The sequence below is a fragment of the Carassius auratus genome, chromosome 45, assembly GCF_003368295.1.
Source record: "Carassius auratus strain Wakin chromosome 45, ASM336829v1, whole genome shotgun sequence".
In the NCBI taxonomy this organism is placed as follows: Eukaryota; Metazoa; Chordata; class Actinopteri; order Cypriniformes; family Cyprinidae; genus Carassius; species Carassius auratus.
This window is the reverse complement of record NC_039287.1, coordinates 7,036,888-7,053,849: the sequence shown is the minus strand read 5'-3', so window position 1 is coordinate 7,053,849 and position 16,962 is coordinate 7,036,888. Positions and strand designations below refer to the sequence as shown.

Sequence of the window (16,962 nt, the reverse complement as noted above, 5' to 3'; positions counted from 1 at the left end):
AAAAGTAACACACACCAAGTGCTAATTGGGAGTGAAAATTAGCTTTAAGGACTGAACTTGGTTCAGATTGTTGAAATTATAATCTGGCCTTTAATCATCTGCCATACATTTTTACAAATGGCTAAAAGTTTTTTTTTTTTTTTTTTCATTTTTATATCACTATGTATTGGAACATTTATGCAATTCTCCTCAAGTTGAGCCACAAAACATTTGAGGCAGAACAACAAAATCTGAGAACAAAAGCATGCCATTGACCAGCATCAAAAATGTTGGTGTAGGAACAAAAATATATACACTATCATTCAAAATTTAGGGTTGGTAACATTTTTTAATGTTTTTTCTCACCAAGATGCCTATGAAAAAAATAAAATAAAATCAAAAATATGGTAAAAATAAAAAAAAGTAATATTAAAAAAAAATTATTACAATTTTAAATAAATGTTTTCTATTTTACTATATATTTTAAAATATTTATGAAATATTTATAAAGTAATTTATTCCTATGATGGCAAAGTAAAAATTCAGAAAAAAAGAAAGAAAAAGAAAATCTTATTATCAAAGGTTTTGTGGAAACCATTTTTCAGTATTCTTTGCTAAATACAAACTTCAAATGGTGGTGTACATATTTAGAAAGTTTATTTTTACAATAACAATTACATCTGTTCAAATTACTTTGATTTGCACCATCCTCCCTTGGTCAATACTCTTTACAGCTGACATTTCTTATTGTTTTCTCCTTAGGTTCTGGTTGGCTGTGCAGGATCTGAAGTGCCGCCCCCTGCAGGAAGTGGCGGCTCGTGCTCAGGAGATCTGGCAGGAGTTTCTTGCTGAGGGAGCTCCCAGTGCCATCAATCTAGACTCACACAGCTACGAGCGCACCAGTCAGAATCTAAAAGACCCGGGCCGCTACAGCTTTGAAGATGCCCAGGTGAATAACTGTCACAGGAAGCACAGCTCAAGCACTGATGGCTTTTGTTCCTTTTAACAATTTCCACGTCCTTTCTGCATGTTTGGGGAAAATGATCTTACTTTAAGAACTAAATAGGAAGACATTTGTTAGTGTCTAATAACCATTGTGTAAAACACATTTTCACAGATGATTGAAGGCTTTTAGGTTTTTGGATGGACGGAGAAGGTATGAAAGCTGCACTAAGAGACAAGTTGTGCCCAAGGCAGAATCTTTCTCATTCTTTGAAATGATGAAAGGAACTTGAGGGCTTTGGGCCATTCGGGGAGATTGATGCACAATAATGCTGATGGATAATCTGTTCCTTGTCCTTGTCCTCACAGCTCTGTTCAAAAGAGTTTGCCTTATGTCTGCCTCTTTCATTTATCTACATTTACATAATTGATGAAAGAGACAGAATAACACGCATCACAATGCTCATATCCAGAGTGAAGAAGTCTTTCTGGAATGATCAAATCCATTTTATTCCAGAAACTGTCACTACGTATCTAACTGCTTTCAGAAAATTCAAAGTAGAATAATTGAAGAAAGTGTTACAGAATCTGTGACATTACGGAGTCTGTCAAGATACTTGCTAGGAGTATGTTAAGTGAATTATGCTTAATTTGAAAATAATGTTTAAATAACGGCAAACATGCACCTTCATCTCCTTATGTAAAACGTTATTTTGGCAGCAGTGAATTGTCAATAATCCTGCTGCAAGATACTTATTATCAGACATAGATTGTCTTTTCCAATGGGAGAACCTGCAGATTTATTCCTGCTTGCATATGTGAAGTCATAACTGAAAAGATAACGGAAGTAGGATCATGAGAACAGAAAGCCATTTTTCAGATTCTTGGCTCTTTCTTATTGCTTTGCAACAAGGCGCTATCCTTTCATCCAAGCAGCAAACTCACTGTCAGCCTGCAATGTTTTTTCTCTTTCAGGACCACATCTACAAGCTGATGAAGAGTGACAGCTACCCTCGTTTCCTGCGCTCCAATGCTTACCAGGACCTCCTGCTGGCCAGAAAGAAGGTTAGTCTCGATCTCAAATCTCCCTCTGCCGCGTGTAATGAAGCCGAATCATTTTAAACAATAAACAAAAGCTATTTTGTTTTCAGTATTCTTTTGCACAAACCATTCAGCCTTGAAAACAAAAATCAGTGCGCCCCTGCAAGGGAAAAAACTGTGGAAAAACAAAAGATGCTGGTCATTTTCTGCCAGGACATTTTCTGTTAAAAGAATAGTTCACCACAAAATGAAAGCTGAAAATGAACTTTTACTCACCCTCAGGTCATCTGAGATTGTTACTTCGGTGGGATAGATTTGAAGGGATTAATCAATACATCACTTGCTCACCAATGGATTCTCTGCAGTGAATGGGTGCCGTCAGAATGAGAGCCCAAACAGCAGATAAAAACATCATAATCCAAGTAATCAACACGACTCCAGTCCATCAGTTAATGTCTTGTAAAGTGAAAAGCTTTGTAAGAAACTAATCAAACATTGATAATCAGACAAGTTTTTTTTCTTCAAAACATTGCTTCCAGCTAAATTACTAGACTTCAATCTATTACATTGCTTTCTCCGGTGAAGATGGATCAGGAAAGAAATAGGCACATATCAAGCACTGTTTACAAGCAAAAACAACCCTGAATAAATATGTAGATGAATGGGATGGAGTTTTTTACAGGAGGGAGCATTTTTGTTATTGATGGCACCCATTCACTGTAGAGGATCCACTGGTCAACAAGTAATACAACGCAAAATTTTCTGAGTCAGTTCTTTCATAAGAGACAATATTGGTTTCTTTTTGCTAAAAACAGCAGTACTGAATTGAATCATTTGCTTTTCTTCACTTGCAAATGAGTATTCAGTGTTCAGTTTGCACTTATTAAAACATACTAAGCCAACTCAATATGTACTTATCATCAAATGGCCTACTTACTCTACTGATGACTTGTAATGGTTAAACATGGGCACTTCAGTTCACTTCAGAGCCATTTTAAAGTCCAGTTGTCTCATCACCAGTTTGATTATTAAGAATAACACTAAATTTTATTTTTTTTAATCCCTCTACTTTTCTTCACTAACATGTTAACCTGGTTTTGTTCACTGTTTCTTCCCCATTCCCTTCCATTAACCTCTGCTCCACAGCCTGAGACTGAGCAAGGCCGACGCACATCCCTGGAGAAATTCACTCGCAGTGTGGTGAGTGGCCAAAAAAAAAAAAAAGACCATCGCCAGTACTTTTTTTTTTACTTTAATTCAAAATCAAATTTTCTGGAAGGTAATCAGACCAGAAGAAAATGGGATATTTTCTGAGAACCATAAAGGGTTCACAAGGATTTCACAGTTGTTATTTCACTGGTCAGTAGTGTACATATGTGTACTATTTGTTATATTTGGAATTGCAGCTGTATATTATTAGTCAAATCCAAGACCACAATTTTTTTTAACTGGTACTCTTTAAAAGAACGCTTTTAATAATAACAACACAATTGTGTTTCAGGGCAAGTCTCTGACAAGTAAACGACTGACAGGCCTCATGCAGTCCTCCTGACAAGTCCTGCTGTTTGCAGTTTGTTGAGGTGGAAGGATTGAGGCCATAACGGACCACGTGTATGGACCACCCTCTCTCCAAAACCCACCCGAACACCGCACAGCTACCGACACTAGATGGCAGCATGCAATAAGTCCAAACGGCAACAGTGCTGTCTGTGTCTATTCAATCAGTAACTGGCTTTCAGTATACACGAATGTCAGATTTCCCAGCACCATCTAGAGAAACATTTTACGTTTGAGACTTATAACCAAACTGCAGCAAGGACAGGACTGTCTCGCTGGATTACCGATTCAAAACATTCATCGTCAGATATGAAAACAAGGTGTGCTGAAATCAGTCCCGTATGTCAAATCTTCAGAGCATTCCAAAGGGCTTTCAGTGACTGTGTTCCCTCATTCCAGGTTTACACAGGACTTTTCATCATATGCGTTTTGTTGGACAGTCACTGAATATGAAGAATGAAAGTGGAAACGGAGGGGTTTGGAGAAGCACATTGTTATTACTCCTGCCATTCTGAAGAAAGTAGGATTATTTATTCCGTCTGCAGGCCGTGTTATACTCACCTACAGTATTAGCACATGCTACTTCTAATAGAGATGAGAAAATGATGAAGAGAAATACCTTTTAGACTCAGTTTTATTGAGGAATGAAAAAATATTGACCAGGAAAATAAAAAAGTATTAGTATTTCAAGATGATTTAGAGCACAGAATATTGCTTTTCCTGCTTGGTCAGTGTGTTTCCTGAACAGCTTTACAAAATCTCCAAATAACAACATTCAATTATTTGGTAGCATTTATGGAGGACCATTGTGTTACATAAAAGATCATAATTGTGACATTTCATAATTCTGAGAGAAAAAGTTTATATATATATATATATATATATATATATATATATATATATATATTAGATAAAACCGTTTAAATTTATAACAAAATGTCAAAATTATGAGTTGACAAAAATCATAATTATTACAAAAGTCAACTTTCCCCGTCATAATTATTTTTTATTTTATAATTATGATGTAGAATCTCAATTTTGAAACCAACACATTGGTCCTTGTTGACTATGTTTGTCTTTGCTTTAATGAGTGGTATTGTAAATTCTGTGTAGAATGTAAGCACTTAATGATGCTTTGTGTCAGTGTTTTGATTAATATGATGGTGATGATGATTTGCTCTGAGAACAGAGGATCACAGCCCTTCACTTTCAACATATCAACAGTAGACAATGTTTTTGTCGGATTCCTATCCATTAGAAAGGAGTTTGGACATTGAATAGCCTTCCAGTCTGCATTTCTGTATTTTTAGCTTGCATCGTTTCCTGAAGCAGCATCACTGCCAGAAACACATAGACTTGTGTTGCTGGAAGACATGAATTCTCTCAGCTGTCTTTAGCCCACAAATGTAAACACAGACAAATGGCAGAGAGTCTCCTCTACACATTTTCAGGTAGTTGATTTGTTGACTCATAACTGTAAATTAGGTTGAAATGGAATGTATAGACTTTACAGCAATCCTGGATATGGAAGATGCTGTTTAGAACGTGGAATATAACTTAGAGGCGCAAGTGCCATATTCAGCACAAAACTATGCATGGAATATATCTAAAGAGATTTATTGCTTTTAGGCTTTTTTTTTTTTCATTTGGATCCAGTAGATAATGGAAAGGAGGACCTGAGTCCTGAGACATTTAATAAACATTCAGAATGGAATGCTTTTTCATTTTTCTCTGCATGGACAGCATTTTGTGTCACGTATTTTTTCCTCAAACTGTTCATGATGGTCCATCAAACATGTTTAAATGTTGAACTTAGCAATACACATATAGCTACATAAGAGACTTGTACTTCAATAAGCTAGATTTGACTTCAGTAAAGCCAGTGGGGAAGGATTTCATAATACTGAACCGCAAACAGATCTGAATGACATTATAGAATAGATAGAGGGAGGAGTGGCTTGGCTCATGTTTGGTTTATATGTGTATTTGCTGCTCTCTAGTGGTAAGCATGACAGGCACAACCTTCTTTTTAAAGGTGAAATCAGCATAGACTCATTTCAACTTTTATTATTTATTTATTTATTACATTTTACATTACAGCAAGGATAAAAAGGAAAAGACGAGAAATAATAATAATAATAATAAACAAGTACAAAAGCATTCCGGATCGCAAAGGATTAAAAAGTCAACATTTGTGTTTGAATTACAGATGATTATATACAACAAATGACATTGTAACAGGCAGATAACAGATAAATTGGGCTGACTATACAGTACTTCACATTGAAAAATATTTTTCTACTTGAATAAATTAATTTTTTAAGACGCTTTTGTTGGTATAATGGAGCTGTTTAGTTTAACCCTGGGTTATCATCTTTTTATACCTTCTTTTAACCCCAGTCAATGACAAGTATTAAACTTTTACTTAATAAATTTACTTTAAGAGATTTAGCAGTTTTAGGTATTTTTCCTATGGGGATTTTTAGTTCTCGTTAAAGAATTCTAAGCTGAATCAGTTGATTCAGAACATTCCAAACTTTAATTTGAATAAAATAATATTTGAAAATCAAATAAATAGACAAAAGTACAAGACAGCTTTATTGAGAACAAGATCTACAATCGTGAGTCAAATTTAAAATCATAAATCTATGTAAGGTGTCTTTTGGTGCAATTTTCACGTTGCGATTCTCTGGTGGAAATTTCTGGTGAAAGAATTATGGGTAATGTAGTTTTCACTAGGAACTCCGTTACTAAACGACAAAGGCATCTCGTATATGCGGGTACCTGTCCATGGCTGGTACACGAGGTTAACAACATACCACCAAATGCCATCAATTAACAACCTCACAGTAGATCTTTTTTAGCAGTTTATAAGTTAAAATCATTAAAAGTCAGTCCGCCATTTTTATTTTGACTGCTGCGCTTTTTTTTTTAGCCAAAAATAACCAGTCAACCATGTATAGCGCCTGCTTCATTAAATATTTGTGAGTTTAGTCACAAAGTCACAGAAACTCGTCTGAGGGAAAATGCCTTAATAACACTGCAGAATAGACCAAATTATTCTTACATTTTATTCCGGAACGAGACGAGGTGATATTTAAACAAAGCCCTCCCTGTGTTCCTCCAGTCAATATCGAGTAATATCCCCAAAAAAAAAGATTGTTTACCCAGTTTACAAATGAGGAGTCTAAATAAACAGGTTTTCAGGTTTAAAGTCTGAACAAAAAAAAAAATAAATAAACTAAGGTTTAGATTTAGAATGGGTTAACTATTTTAAGTGCAAAAGTCATAATGTATCAACTTTCAGTTTTTGTTTTCCATCATTTTTTCTTTGCTCCAAAGGCCTAACTATGGTTAGATGAATAGAATCTAAACATCATCAAAAGTAGTTTGATTTTGCAACCTTTAATACATTTCTTAAACCGAAAAACAAATATAAATGTAATGTAAATGACATTTAAAACAGATAAAAATGCATAGCTAAAATATTCAACAGATCGCTAGATCTGGAGAGCATTGATGAAGTGGCTCTGAAAATAGAGCCTCTACTGTATTATACAGGTGAAGGAGGTGGGAATGACATGAGAGAATGGCCAGATGGAAATAGTAATGCTAATATATCACGAGCAAAGAAATACAAAATGGAGTGAACAGATGTTTCACTCAGAGAGGTATGAAGGGCAACACACAAAACTGGAATGTTCCAGCAGCAAAGATACAGCTTGTCCCACAAAATGTAATGAAATATTAAACAGTCTTGTAAAAGCAGGCTGGAAAAAGTAAAACAAGAAAAGCATTATAGGTGTATTTGAATTTGATGGCTATCATGTAATTTACCAACCAAACGATTGTCTGCTTAATTATATATATAAAATTACAAATAAAAAACACTCGACAGCATTATTTTCCAGTCCTGAAGTCAAAGCTAAGTGCTGCTTCAATACATGGAAAAGGTATTTTTTTGCCATTTAGTTTAAAGATTGCTTTCAGATACTAAGCTCTAAATGTCTACCTGAATGAGGATCCCAGTAAGAAAGATGAGCTTCTAATCACATTCATCCCCTATACATCAAACAGGTTATGAGCCAAAAATATCTTGCAAGAAATCATATGATCTTACAGACATCACAGACACATTGAAAACATGAACTAAAATGAAAATGGTTTTGCTTCATACAGCTGGTGTGTGTCTCCAAATAAGTTTATGTTGCTTTTTTATTAAAGACTTACAGTATAAACGGCAAATAACGTATACTGGTTTGTTATTTGTTAGAACTGGCTTTGTCCATCATAATTTCAAAGAAATAATAGCTTAGAATCAAAACTCAAAAGCTTCTGTGTATATGAGGTTGATTATCACTTCATTTAAGTGTAATATTACAGTTATTGTGCTGGTGTTGCTATTTAACTAAGTACTTTTTGTAATATATAATTAGACTCATGTTTCTAGGTAATCTGACAATCTGGACTCAAACCTGCCTTTGGGTTTGCTAGTGAGCAGGATGCGAGGTAGACTACCGACTGCCTAGACTTGCTTGAGGAAAATGTTTGTAACATGGAGGTAGAGGAAGACTCAACTTCACACTACTACAGGAGGAGATCTACAGAGCAAAACCAAGACAAACGTCTATCCTGAGTCAACTGTGCGTGTCTGTGTGTGACTGTGCAGAACCTCCTCAAAGCCTAGGGCTCTCCCAAACCAGATGCCTTATCTTTCAGCAGACCGAGACACAGATGACAACTCCAACTTCCTGTGAACGAAGCAATTGTGAGGTAACTGTAATGATTATTTTATTGTGGTCGCAGTACTGAAATGTTAAAATTGATGGTTTATTATTGATGCATGTTAATATATTCACATGTTATTATAGGCCAGGCATAAAAGGCAACAAGCCACACCAGTCAGGCAGATTTTAGAACTCAAACAATGAATGTATTAATGATTTTTATGATCTATTTTTACTGAGTTGCTGTGAAGTGATCTTACCCTCGGGTGGCTGTGTCATGGGAGGCTTAAGGCAGTACATGTGGTATCCCCGATCACAGTCATCACAGAACAGAAGCTGATCCTACAAAAGTAGAGGGCGTCACCAAGCTGTTAGCTCACACACACTCAGCCATATGAGGAGGCTTGCAGAAACGCGCATACACCGCATCTCCAAGAGTGCTTTGAGAATCTTGTTTGAGATGTTGAAAATAATCTATGTTCCTTGTTAGGATTTAAAGACTCACATCGTTCTCTGAGGTGCCACACAGACTGCAGGATTTACACTCGATGCACTGCCACTGGTACGTTCCAACGGCCTGCATCATGTTGTCTGTGAACTGCAGACATGAAGGATGGCCTGGTGAAAGAGAGAGATGAAAGAATAATCTGACAGAAGGAAGAGGAGCTAGATAATTAGACAATTCGATTAGTTTCAGATGAACTTCACTATAATAAATTTAACTTAGGAAAACATGAATCCATATAAATTGTCGTAAAACTAATTGTTAGAAAGGTTCTTAATGTAATTTATATACTTTAAGGTGGATTGATCTGGATGGAGGGATAGACACAGATGATGGATGGATGGATAGACAGACAGATAGATAGATAGATAGATAGATAGATAGATAGATAGATAGATAGATAGATAGATAGATAGATAGATAGATAGATAGGGACAGTTAACATGTAAATGAAAAATTTGTCTCAAGTTGTTCCAAACCTGTATGAGTTTGTCTTCTGTTGAGCACAGAAACTAATCAAACAGTTGACGGTAGCCATTGAATTCTATAGTCTTTTTTTCCATACTATGGACATCAATGGCTACCGTCAACCGTTTGATTTCCAACATCCTTCAGAATATTGTGTCTTGTACTCAGAAGAAGAAGGAATCTCATACAGGTTTTGAACATCTTTAGGGTGAGTAAATGATGACAGATTTTTCATTTCGGGAGAAATATTCTTTTAAGTTAATAAAGACAGACACATGAAAGAAAAAAACGGATTAAACACGATTTGGAAGGAACAAGCAACAGTTCCCCGTAAACACCTCCACCTTCTGTTCTGCCCTCCTAACACAGAGAGAGGGTGAGCACAGGTTTGGAAAGTGCCAGATGGCTCTGTAACCTCACATGTCTGTCTTTCTCTCTCTCTCTCTGTCTTTCTGTCTCTTAGGGAGGTGTCAGTTCCTCGGCCTGCTCATTTCCTCAATGAAACTGTGAGAACAGCAGGCTCCTCTTGCTTGGATGCCCAGTAAAGCATGTGCAGTCTTCCCAGTTTGGAAAGCATGTGGGGCCTTGGCTTGACGTCGGATGTTATGTGAAGCTCTTTCTCTACTGGGAAAAGAGTTTCATAAGCTTTGCTAGCTCATTCCTCTTCATGGCTCTGTCCCTGGTATTCACATGCAGAACTGCTTGAATAGATTAAGCCACATTATGCCAACGTTTAGACATAAATCTTTTAAAGTGTATGGAAAAATGACTGATTTTAGAGGTTGATCTTGATGCAATACATATAAAATATGAAAAGTTATATCTCAAATACTTCAAATAATTTAATAATTTATGTGTAATATTTTGATAAATTGCTGTTAAGTTTCATTGAAATTATAGACTAATTATTTGGACACAAGCCATACTTAAACATGTACGAATGCTTTATGTAATGCATTATTTAAGAAAATAACACCCCAAGTGTTATTTATTGTAAAGAAAATATTTCACAATAATAAGTTTACTAGGTTTCAAATGATAAAACAATACTCAAAATTAAGACAGTTATAACAATCTCCATGTGAACTTAATGGGACCTGCCTTCATAAATCCACTTTGATGAACTTGAACCAGTTAAAAAACGTCTCATGAAAGTGGTTTGCTCTGAGATAATGTTTATGATACTCAGTATGATATTTTAGTGTCATTAAGACATTTTTCAAAGACCACTTGAGGTCACTTGTCCCATTTTTTCCTACCTTGAAACAAAATGAACTCTGAGTAATTCATCAAATGTAAAATGTTTAATGTTTTTCAGTAACAAAATCCAGTGAAAGACTTGCAGGCTGACATTTGGAGTAACAGGACTCGGCAGCGAGCACATGAATGACAGTTTGCATGAAGTGTGTTCTGTGTGTTTGTGTGGTTTGTGCCACAGGTCTGCGTGACACAGAATCACTTAAAAGCATTATCTCTAGCCATGGTTTCCTTTGGCTTAGTATTAAATGAACTAAAGTTTGAATGTTAAACACTGAAACATTTTTATACACCAAAACCCTGGGAGAAATATCATCAGGAGCTGTTGTGGAACAACAGGTTTAGCCTGCAACAGTTTGTGGGCCTATATACATTATACAATATCTTAATAAATTATATTATCGTTTTCAAAAGAATGAATGCCCTGAAATAGAGACAAGATCGAAAGCATTAATACGGATTTTTTTTCGCAACAGTTTCAATTCAAAAGTGACACATTAGTTCGCCATAACAATAAAATAAAAGAGCTTTAAAGAGCAAATATAGCAAAGATTTTTCATACAAAATGGATATGCTGAAATATCCCCATATTAACTGGGTGACGTCCCTGTGGCTAATGTGTATTGCGGCTTTTATTGCATGTATTCTTTTTTCCTGTTCACATTTACTGCATTTTCCTGCCAAGTGTAGGAAGCTTATGTGCTTGAAATCCAGTGTATTATTATATATATTATATAGCTGGATCTGTTAACAGAGGTGAATGGTCAGGATTTTATTTGCAAAACAAAGCCTTCATGAGAATCATTGCACATTTAAGCTACAATTGTACCCCTTCTCATACCTGTTGTTTAAAGAGAGTTTCCTGAATAGCAAAGGGAACTCACTCCAAAAATATGAGTCCTTTTTCTTCTTCTTATTCAACAAAACTAGGGAGAGGCCAAGTATCATGTATCCTCCAGCAAACAAGGGATTTCAAATGTCATGCTCTTTTGATGTTGTTGGACTTGCAGCTGTCCTGAGAAAGGAGGAGAGATGGACACTTAAATGCCAACTGGCTCTTACCTCTCTGCATACTGTCCTCCCTTCCCTCTGGATCCAATCAGGGCCTGGCCTCAGCCCATTCTCTGCCTTCTCGTCATCCCTTTCTTTGCAAATATTGTATTTATCCAGAGGTAGGGGAAAAAAACCCTCTTCACTATCAGACCTACGGACACATGTATTTTCTCCTCCTTGAGGACTGAAATTCTTTAATTTCTATTTCTAAAGTAAATTTCCACACAGTAGGCGTTTTATCTTACATGGCGGAGTATAATCCACGTCCACATATTGGTAACGTCCCTGCAATTTTCCATGATGGAAAACAAACAGTCCAGAAGTGATGGCTCCTCTGTCCCATAACTAGCACATCTCGGTATACAGAAGTGTGAAGCAATAAAAACAACATTCCTTAATTTATAAAAGGCTGCAACTTGTCCTTTGAAAACAATTCCTGAATTTAACATTGTGTCTGGAGTTGTGTATCCATTATGCATGAGGCTGCAAAACAACAGAAAAAAAAAAAAAAAAACAGGCAGCAGACACATGCTGGAAGTTTCTCTGATGCTGTTCTCTTGAGGTTTCTCCTTTGTCTATCTGTACTGAGGTGAGCCTGTGCTGTCGTCGGACAGAAGCCCGTCCAGGTCGTCCTCCTCAAAGCCGTGAAAGGTGGACGCCTCGCTCTCTGACGTGTCGCCGAACATGTCCAGGACTCCGCCCGTCCTCCTCTTCGCCCTGGTCCCACCAATGCGATCAGCTGACATGCATGACGGACATATCAGCATCAAAGTGGAAACACACACAAGTAACACTGCAGTCAGCTCACTAGGACTCACACTCCTCTGAGTTTTGGACAACTTGCAGTCTTTGCAGTTACTCATACATTAAGGGACTACGGCTTGCATATCTGATTGCATGAATATGTGCTTCTCATTGGCTGTAGATTAAAGCTGCAGTGCATTTTTTAGCTGTAAGTGAATCATGAATCGTTTAAAGGGATAGATCACCCAAAACGAAAATGAACAAAATGAAAATTCAGTCATTATTTAGTCACTGAACGATGTTCCAAACCAGTTTGACTTTTCTTTTCTTCTGTGGAACACAGTCATACAGGTTTTGAAATTAATAAATAATGACAAAATTTTCATTTTTGTGTGAACTATTCTTATATATAAATAAAATTATTATTATAATTTTTTTTTTTTTTACTGAGGGATACATTTGGTCTCTCCCTGTTCTTGCTATTTAGCATTCGATTATGAGAAGGCAATGGATCAAACAGCCAAGAAAGAAAAACATAAAGAATGGAAGCATATGAGCAAAATAAATATGATAATATTTTGCGCACATGAACTGAGATAACTGATTATGGCCTAAAACAGTTAAGAACTATAAGCATATTAGGAGTTCAAAAGTAATTCCAGGATATAAATGTGGGATAGTTAACCCTTCCAAGATCATTTGCTAGGAAAATAACTTGTGTAAAAGAAAAATGCAAAACTCAAGCACTCAGAAAGATGAACAAAAAGGCCACGTCAAATATAAATGCTCATTCTCAGCACTGCAGTATTTGGCTCACACTTACAAACACAATGCACATTCTAAATCCAAGCATGTTATTTTATTTTTCAGCAAAATTATTCTTTTTTTTGTTTGAAATGTAAATTATCCTAATTACAAAGAGCAAATGTTCTCAGGTCTGCCATCTTGAAAACTTTTAACATCAACCTACGTAATCTAGATGTACAGTAAGATGCTTTTAGACTTTGTAGTCTTGGCATAGGCAATGAAAAACAGTTTCAGAGACTTAACGGTTTCGATAGAATCCCATGACACTCCTACTCTCCCTTCCAACTCTCATTAGAATTAACTGAGATCTAGCCTTGGTCAAAACAGTCATAGCAGAATATTAATATCAAATAGATGATTTTCACTTAAGTGTCTTTTGTATGGCAACAAAACGATCTTAGCAGTAAAACTGGTATACTGATATTGGAAAATTCGAAAGAGACAATAACAAAATAAATTATTATAATTTTAAGATTTTAATGGCCGTTTCTGTTTCACAAAATATCTTTAAAGGGGTCATATGATGTTGCTAAAAAATGACATTATTTTTTGTATTTTATGTAATGCAAAGTGTTTATGCAGTTTAAGGTTAAAAAAACATTTCCAAATACTGTACATTGTTTCTCCTATATTCCCCGCCTTCTGAAACGAGTTGATTTTTACAAAGCTCATCGTTCTGAAAAGCGAGGTGTGCTCTGATTGGTCCGCTATCAGGTGCATTGTGATTGGCCAGATGCCTCAAGAGTGTGAGGGAAATGTCACGCCCCTTACCATACTGTGATGCCGTGTGTCCTGGGGCAATGACTCAAAACCAATAAAACTCATTACAAAGGAGGCATTTGTTGCATCCAGTGGGGACATAATTATGGATTATGATGAGTTATACCTGTCTTTTTACGCGTTGTGTTGCATCGTGCTGCGTAAACATAAAACCATGTCTGCATTTGTGATCGGAAAAACGACAAACAACAAGTGCTACTCTACACTGCTCAAAACTCACGTTTCGAAAGAGAATCGTCAGTGGCAAATCCTTTAAATATGAAAACATACTTACATGCTGTAAGTCAGAAGAGCCAACACTGTAGGCTAATCACCCAGGTTCAGGAAACAGTCCTCCGTAAAGTGCGCCGAATACATTGCATGTAAATACAAATTAACCATTGATTTCTGGTTGTGTCCTCTTTTGGCAGGCCAAACTAAGTATTTTCTCTTTCGCAACGAAACACAGCATCTTCACAACATGGTGACGGCGGCAACAATACTACAGCGAGAATAAAATGTATGTCTTCTTTCTTTGCCTGAAAATTTGGGCAGTATTATGCAAAGCGTCCCACACAGTGACGTAGACATGTGGGGGCATGTTTAAATGAGGTGTTTTAGGAGGAAATATCTGTTTGGATTTGAGAGAAAGGACAACTTGAGATTTCATCATATGACCCCTTTAAGTAAAAAAAAATCATGTAGTAATTATTCATTTTCTCATTGCACTAGGCCTGTCACGATAACACATTTTGCTGGACGATAAATTGTCCAAGAAATTATCGCGATAAACGATAATATTGTCGTTCTAAGACAAGTTTCAACTAATATAATGATAATGGCATAATAACACAGGTAAACCTCTTCAAAGAACATAACACTTTTATTTTATTTTATGGCAGATTCAGAGCAAGAAATACCAACATGTTGACTTTGTGTGACTTAAAATTAATTAATTTTGTATGTTATATTATGTGTGTATGCCAGTTAGTGATGCTTATATTGACCGTTTAACCGTTAACCGAAAAGAAAACATTTCCACAGATGACGGGACTGTTCACATATCGCATCTTTTGGGCACTCAAGTTTGTTATTTCAAATGCGGAATGCACGCTCATTAACAAAGAGACACGGTCGCAACGCAACGGCAGTTGCTCAGTGGTTCAAGTAGGTTATCTACAAACCGGAAGGTTGGTGGTTCAATCACACCGTCGGTGTATGAATGTGTGAGTGAATGGGTGAATGTGAGGCAACTTGTAAAGCGCTTTGGATGGCCATGGGGTCTGTTGAAAGCGCTATATAAATGCAGTCCATTTACCATTTACCATTTGTTTTTTCCAGGCCTGTCTGCTCCACATCTAGTTAAAAACATCTCAGCTTTTCAGAATGACTCAAGCGCACCAGATCATGTGAAAAGAACCAACTCAATCAGCTTGAAATTCCCTGTTGTTTTTGAACACTGACAAGTTTTTTTACTTCTCTTCGCAAATAAATCTTGTAGCAGAGTTACAGCAAGGGTTTTTACATTACATATATGTCCTTGTTGTAACGGAGATCGCAGGTGATGGATGCTTAACAACTACAGATGCCTCAGGAGCGCAACTGCCCAAGCGCTTTGGAAAGAAGGAGAAAATGATGCGCCTATATATATATATATATGTGTGTGTGTGTGTGTGTGTGTGTGTGTGTACTTGTCTACCTATCCAACAGGGGACCATGGTGTCGTTACACACTCACCAACAGGGGACCTCAGAGCTAAGAGGGGACATTTTTCAGGTCCCCTGTTAGACATGCCTTAAATCATGCTAAAATCAACTGAAAAAGCCCCTGGTGAAGTTTTTTTAATTTTGACCAAGTGGGGACCTGGACGTGTGTGTGTGTTTAAACTCATTCTCAGCAGCGCCCCTGTAGGCCGGGGCAGGAACTGTAAGGGCAAATTCACACACGTCGTTCACACTCCTCTATTGTCTGAATGCCTGCTGTTCCAGAGAGACTCAGGCTCTGAGAGGAGATTGAACACAAACCAGTCTTTTAAACTCATAAACTCTTCTAAACTCTTAAAACATTCCTATTCTCAAACATCCAGGAGGACCACATTACAGTGAGGCAAAATAGTGTCTGAATTATTAGCATTATTATTTCACTCTAATGCTAAAAAAAGTTTATTTTTATATTTTTTACCCCAAAATTTTTTAACAGTGTATGTTGAATGTCAAGAACTGGTATTTTATTGTTATCATCAACATTGCCATTGCATGCACAGATATTGACAATGTGAATTATTGTTAAATATTGGTCAGCCAATCAGGCGTCACACTTCACATTCTAATAGGGGACCAGTGTGCTTATTTTTTTAATGCAACAATCAATATATAATTTTGAAAAACTGACATATTATAACCAACAATTCCTAATAAAGTAGACTACCAGTAAATTTGATAAAAATTATTCTGACAATAGATCTGACCATTTTTTGCTTAAGTGCTATCTGATATTATCAAGATGAATTTGTTCTGACAGGTTAACTCTGAGTTCTTGTCATCTTTTATTACCATTATCTAAACTATAGCAAATAAACTGTGATAGCGTTTGAAATGTTCAAGGTGTCTGAACAAATGTAGTTTTTACTGTATACATACACAATATACGTATATGTACTTATAATACTGACACATTGAGAAGTGCCATTATAGTTAGTTTGTTAGTACTTAGTTTCTTTATTTTTCAAATAATAATAATAGTAATAAAAAGTAGTAATATAATTAGAGTCAGCCAGCTGTCAACAGTTCAAGGGCAGAGGTAATGCCTCTTATAATTAACTGTATATATATATATATATATATATATATATATATATTATATATATTATATATATATATAATTATTATTTTTTTTTTTACATTTATTTGACATTTTCTTGGCTTAACCCCAATACACTTCTGAACGTATGAATGCAATCAAAACCCATTCCTGAGAAGGTCCTATCAGTGATGATAATTTGATCAGACAGATAGACAGATGGATGGATGGATGGATGGATGGATGGATGGATGGATAGATAGATAGATAGATAGATAGATAGATAGATGGATGGATGGATGGATGGATGGATGGATGGATGGA

At 36.1% G+C, this 16,962-nt stretch overlaps 2 protein-coding genes across 6 annotated transcripts in view; one reads left to right on the top strand and one right to left on the bottom strand.

Moving 5' to 3' along the window:
- The window catches only part of LOC113063069 (regulator of G-protein signaling 6-like), a 58,863-nt gene extending 54,525 nt beyond the window's left edge, over positions 1–4,338 (top strand). The window contains exons 15-19 of one of the 3 annotated variants that reach the window (XR_003278625.1): positions 742–928; positions 1,897–1,986; positions 3,109–3,162; positions 3,464–3,839; positions 3,919–4,338. Coding sequence is in view for 2 of the 3 variants with exons in the window: in XM_026233230.1 (XP_026089015.1) it covers positions 742–928; positions 1,897–1,986; positions 3,109–3,162; positions 3,464–3,514 (382 nt within the window). In the remaining variant the exon portion in view is untranslated. Of the gene's footprint in view, positions 1–741; positions 929–1,896; positions 1,987–3,108; positions 3,163–3,463 lie in introns of all 3 variants that reach the window. The other 2 variants (XM_026233230.1, XM_026233231.1) reach the window with 2 other exon arrangements.
- Positions 4,339–7,067: 2,729 nt separating this feature from the next.
- Positions 7,068–16,962, bottom strand: part of LOC113063068 (zinc finger protein DPF3-like) — a 46,174-nt gene continuing 36,279 nt past the window's right edge. For 2 of the 3 annotated variants that reach the window (XM_026233227.1, XM_026233228.1), the window contains 3 exons: positions 8,752–8,864; positions 8,507–8,588; positions 7,068–8,270 (listed from right to left, as the gene is read on the bottom strand). In XM_026233227.1, the coding sequence (XP_026089012.1) occupies positions 8,203–8,270; positions 8,507–8,588; positions 8,752–8,864 (263 nt within the window). In that variant the 3' untranslated portion in view covers positions 7,068–8,202. Of the gene's footprint in view, positions 8,271–8,506; positions 8,589–8,751; positions 8,865–10,508; positions 12,269–16,962 lie in introns of those variants that run through there. The other variant, XM_026233229.1, reaches the window with a different exon arrangement.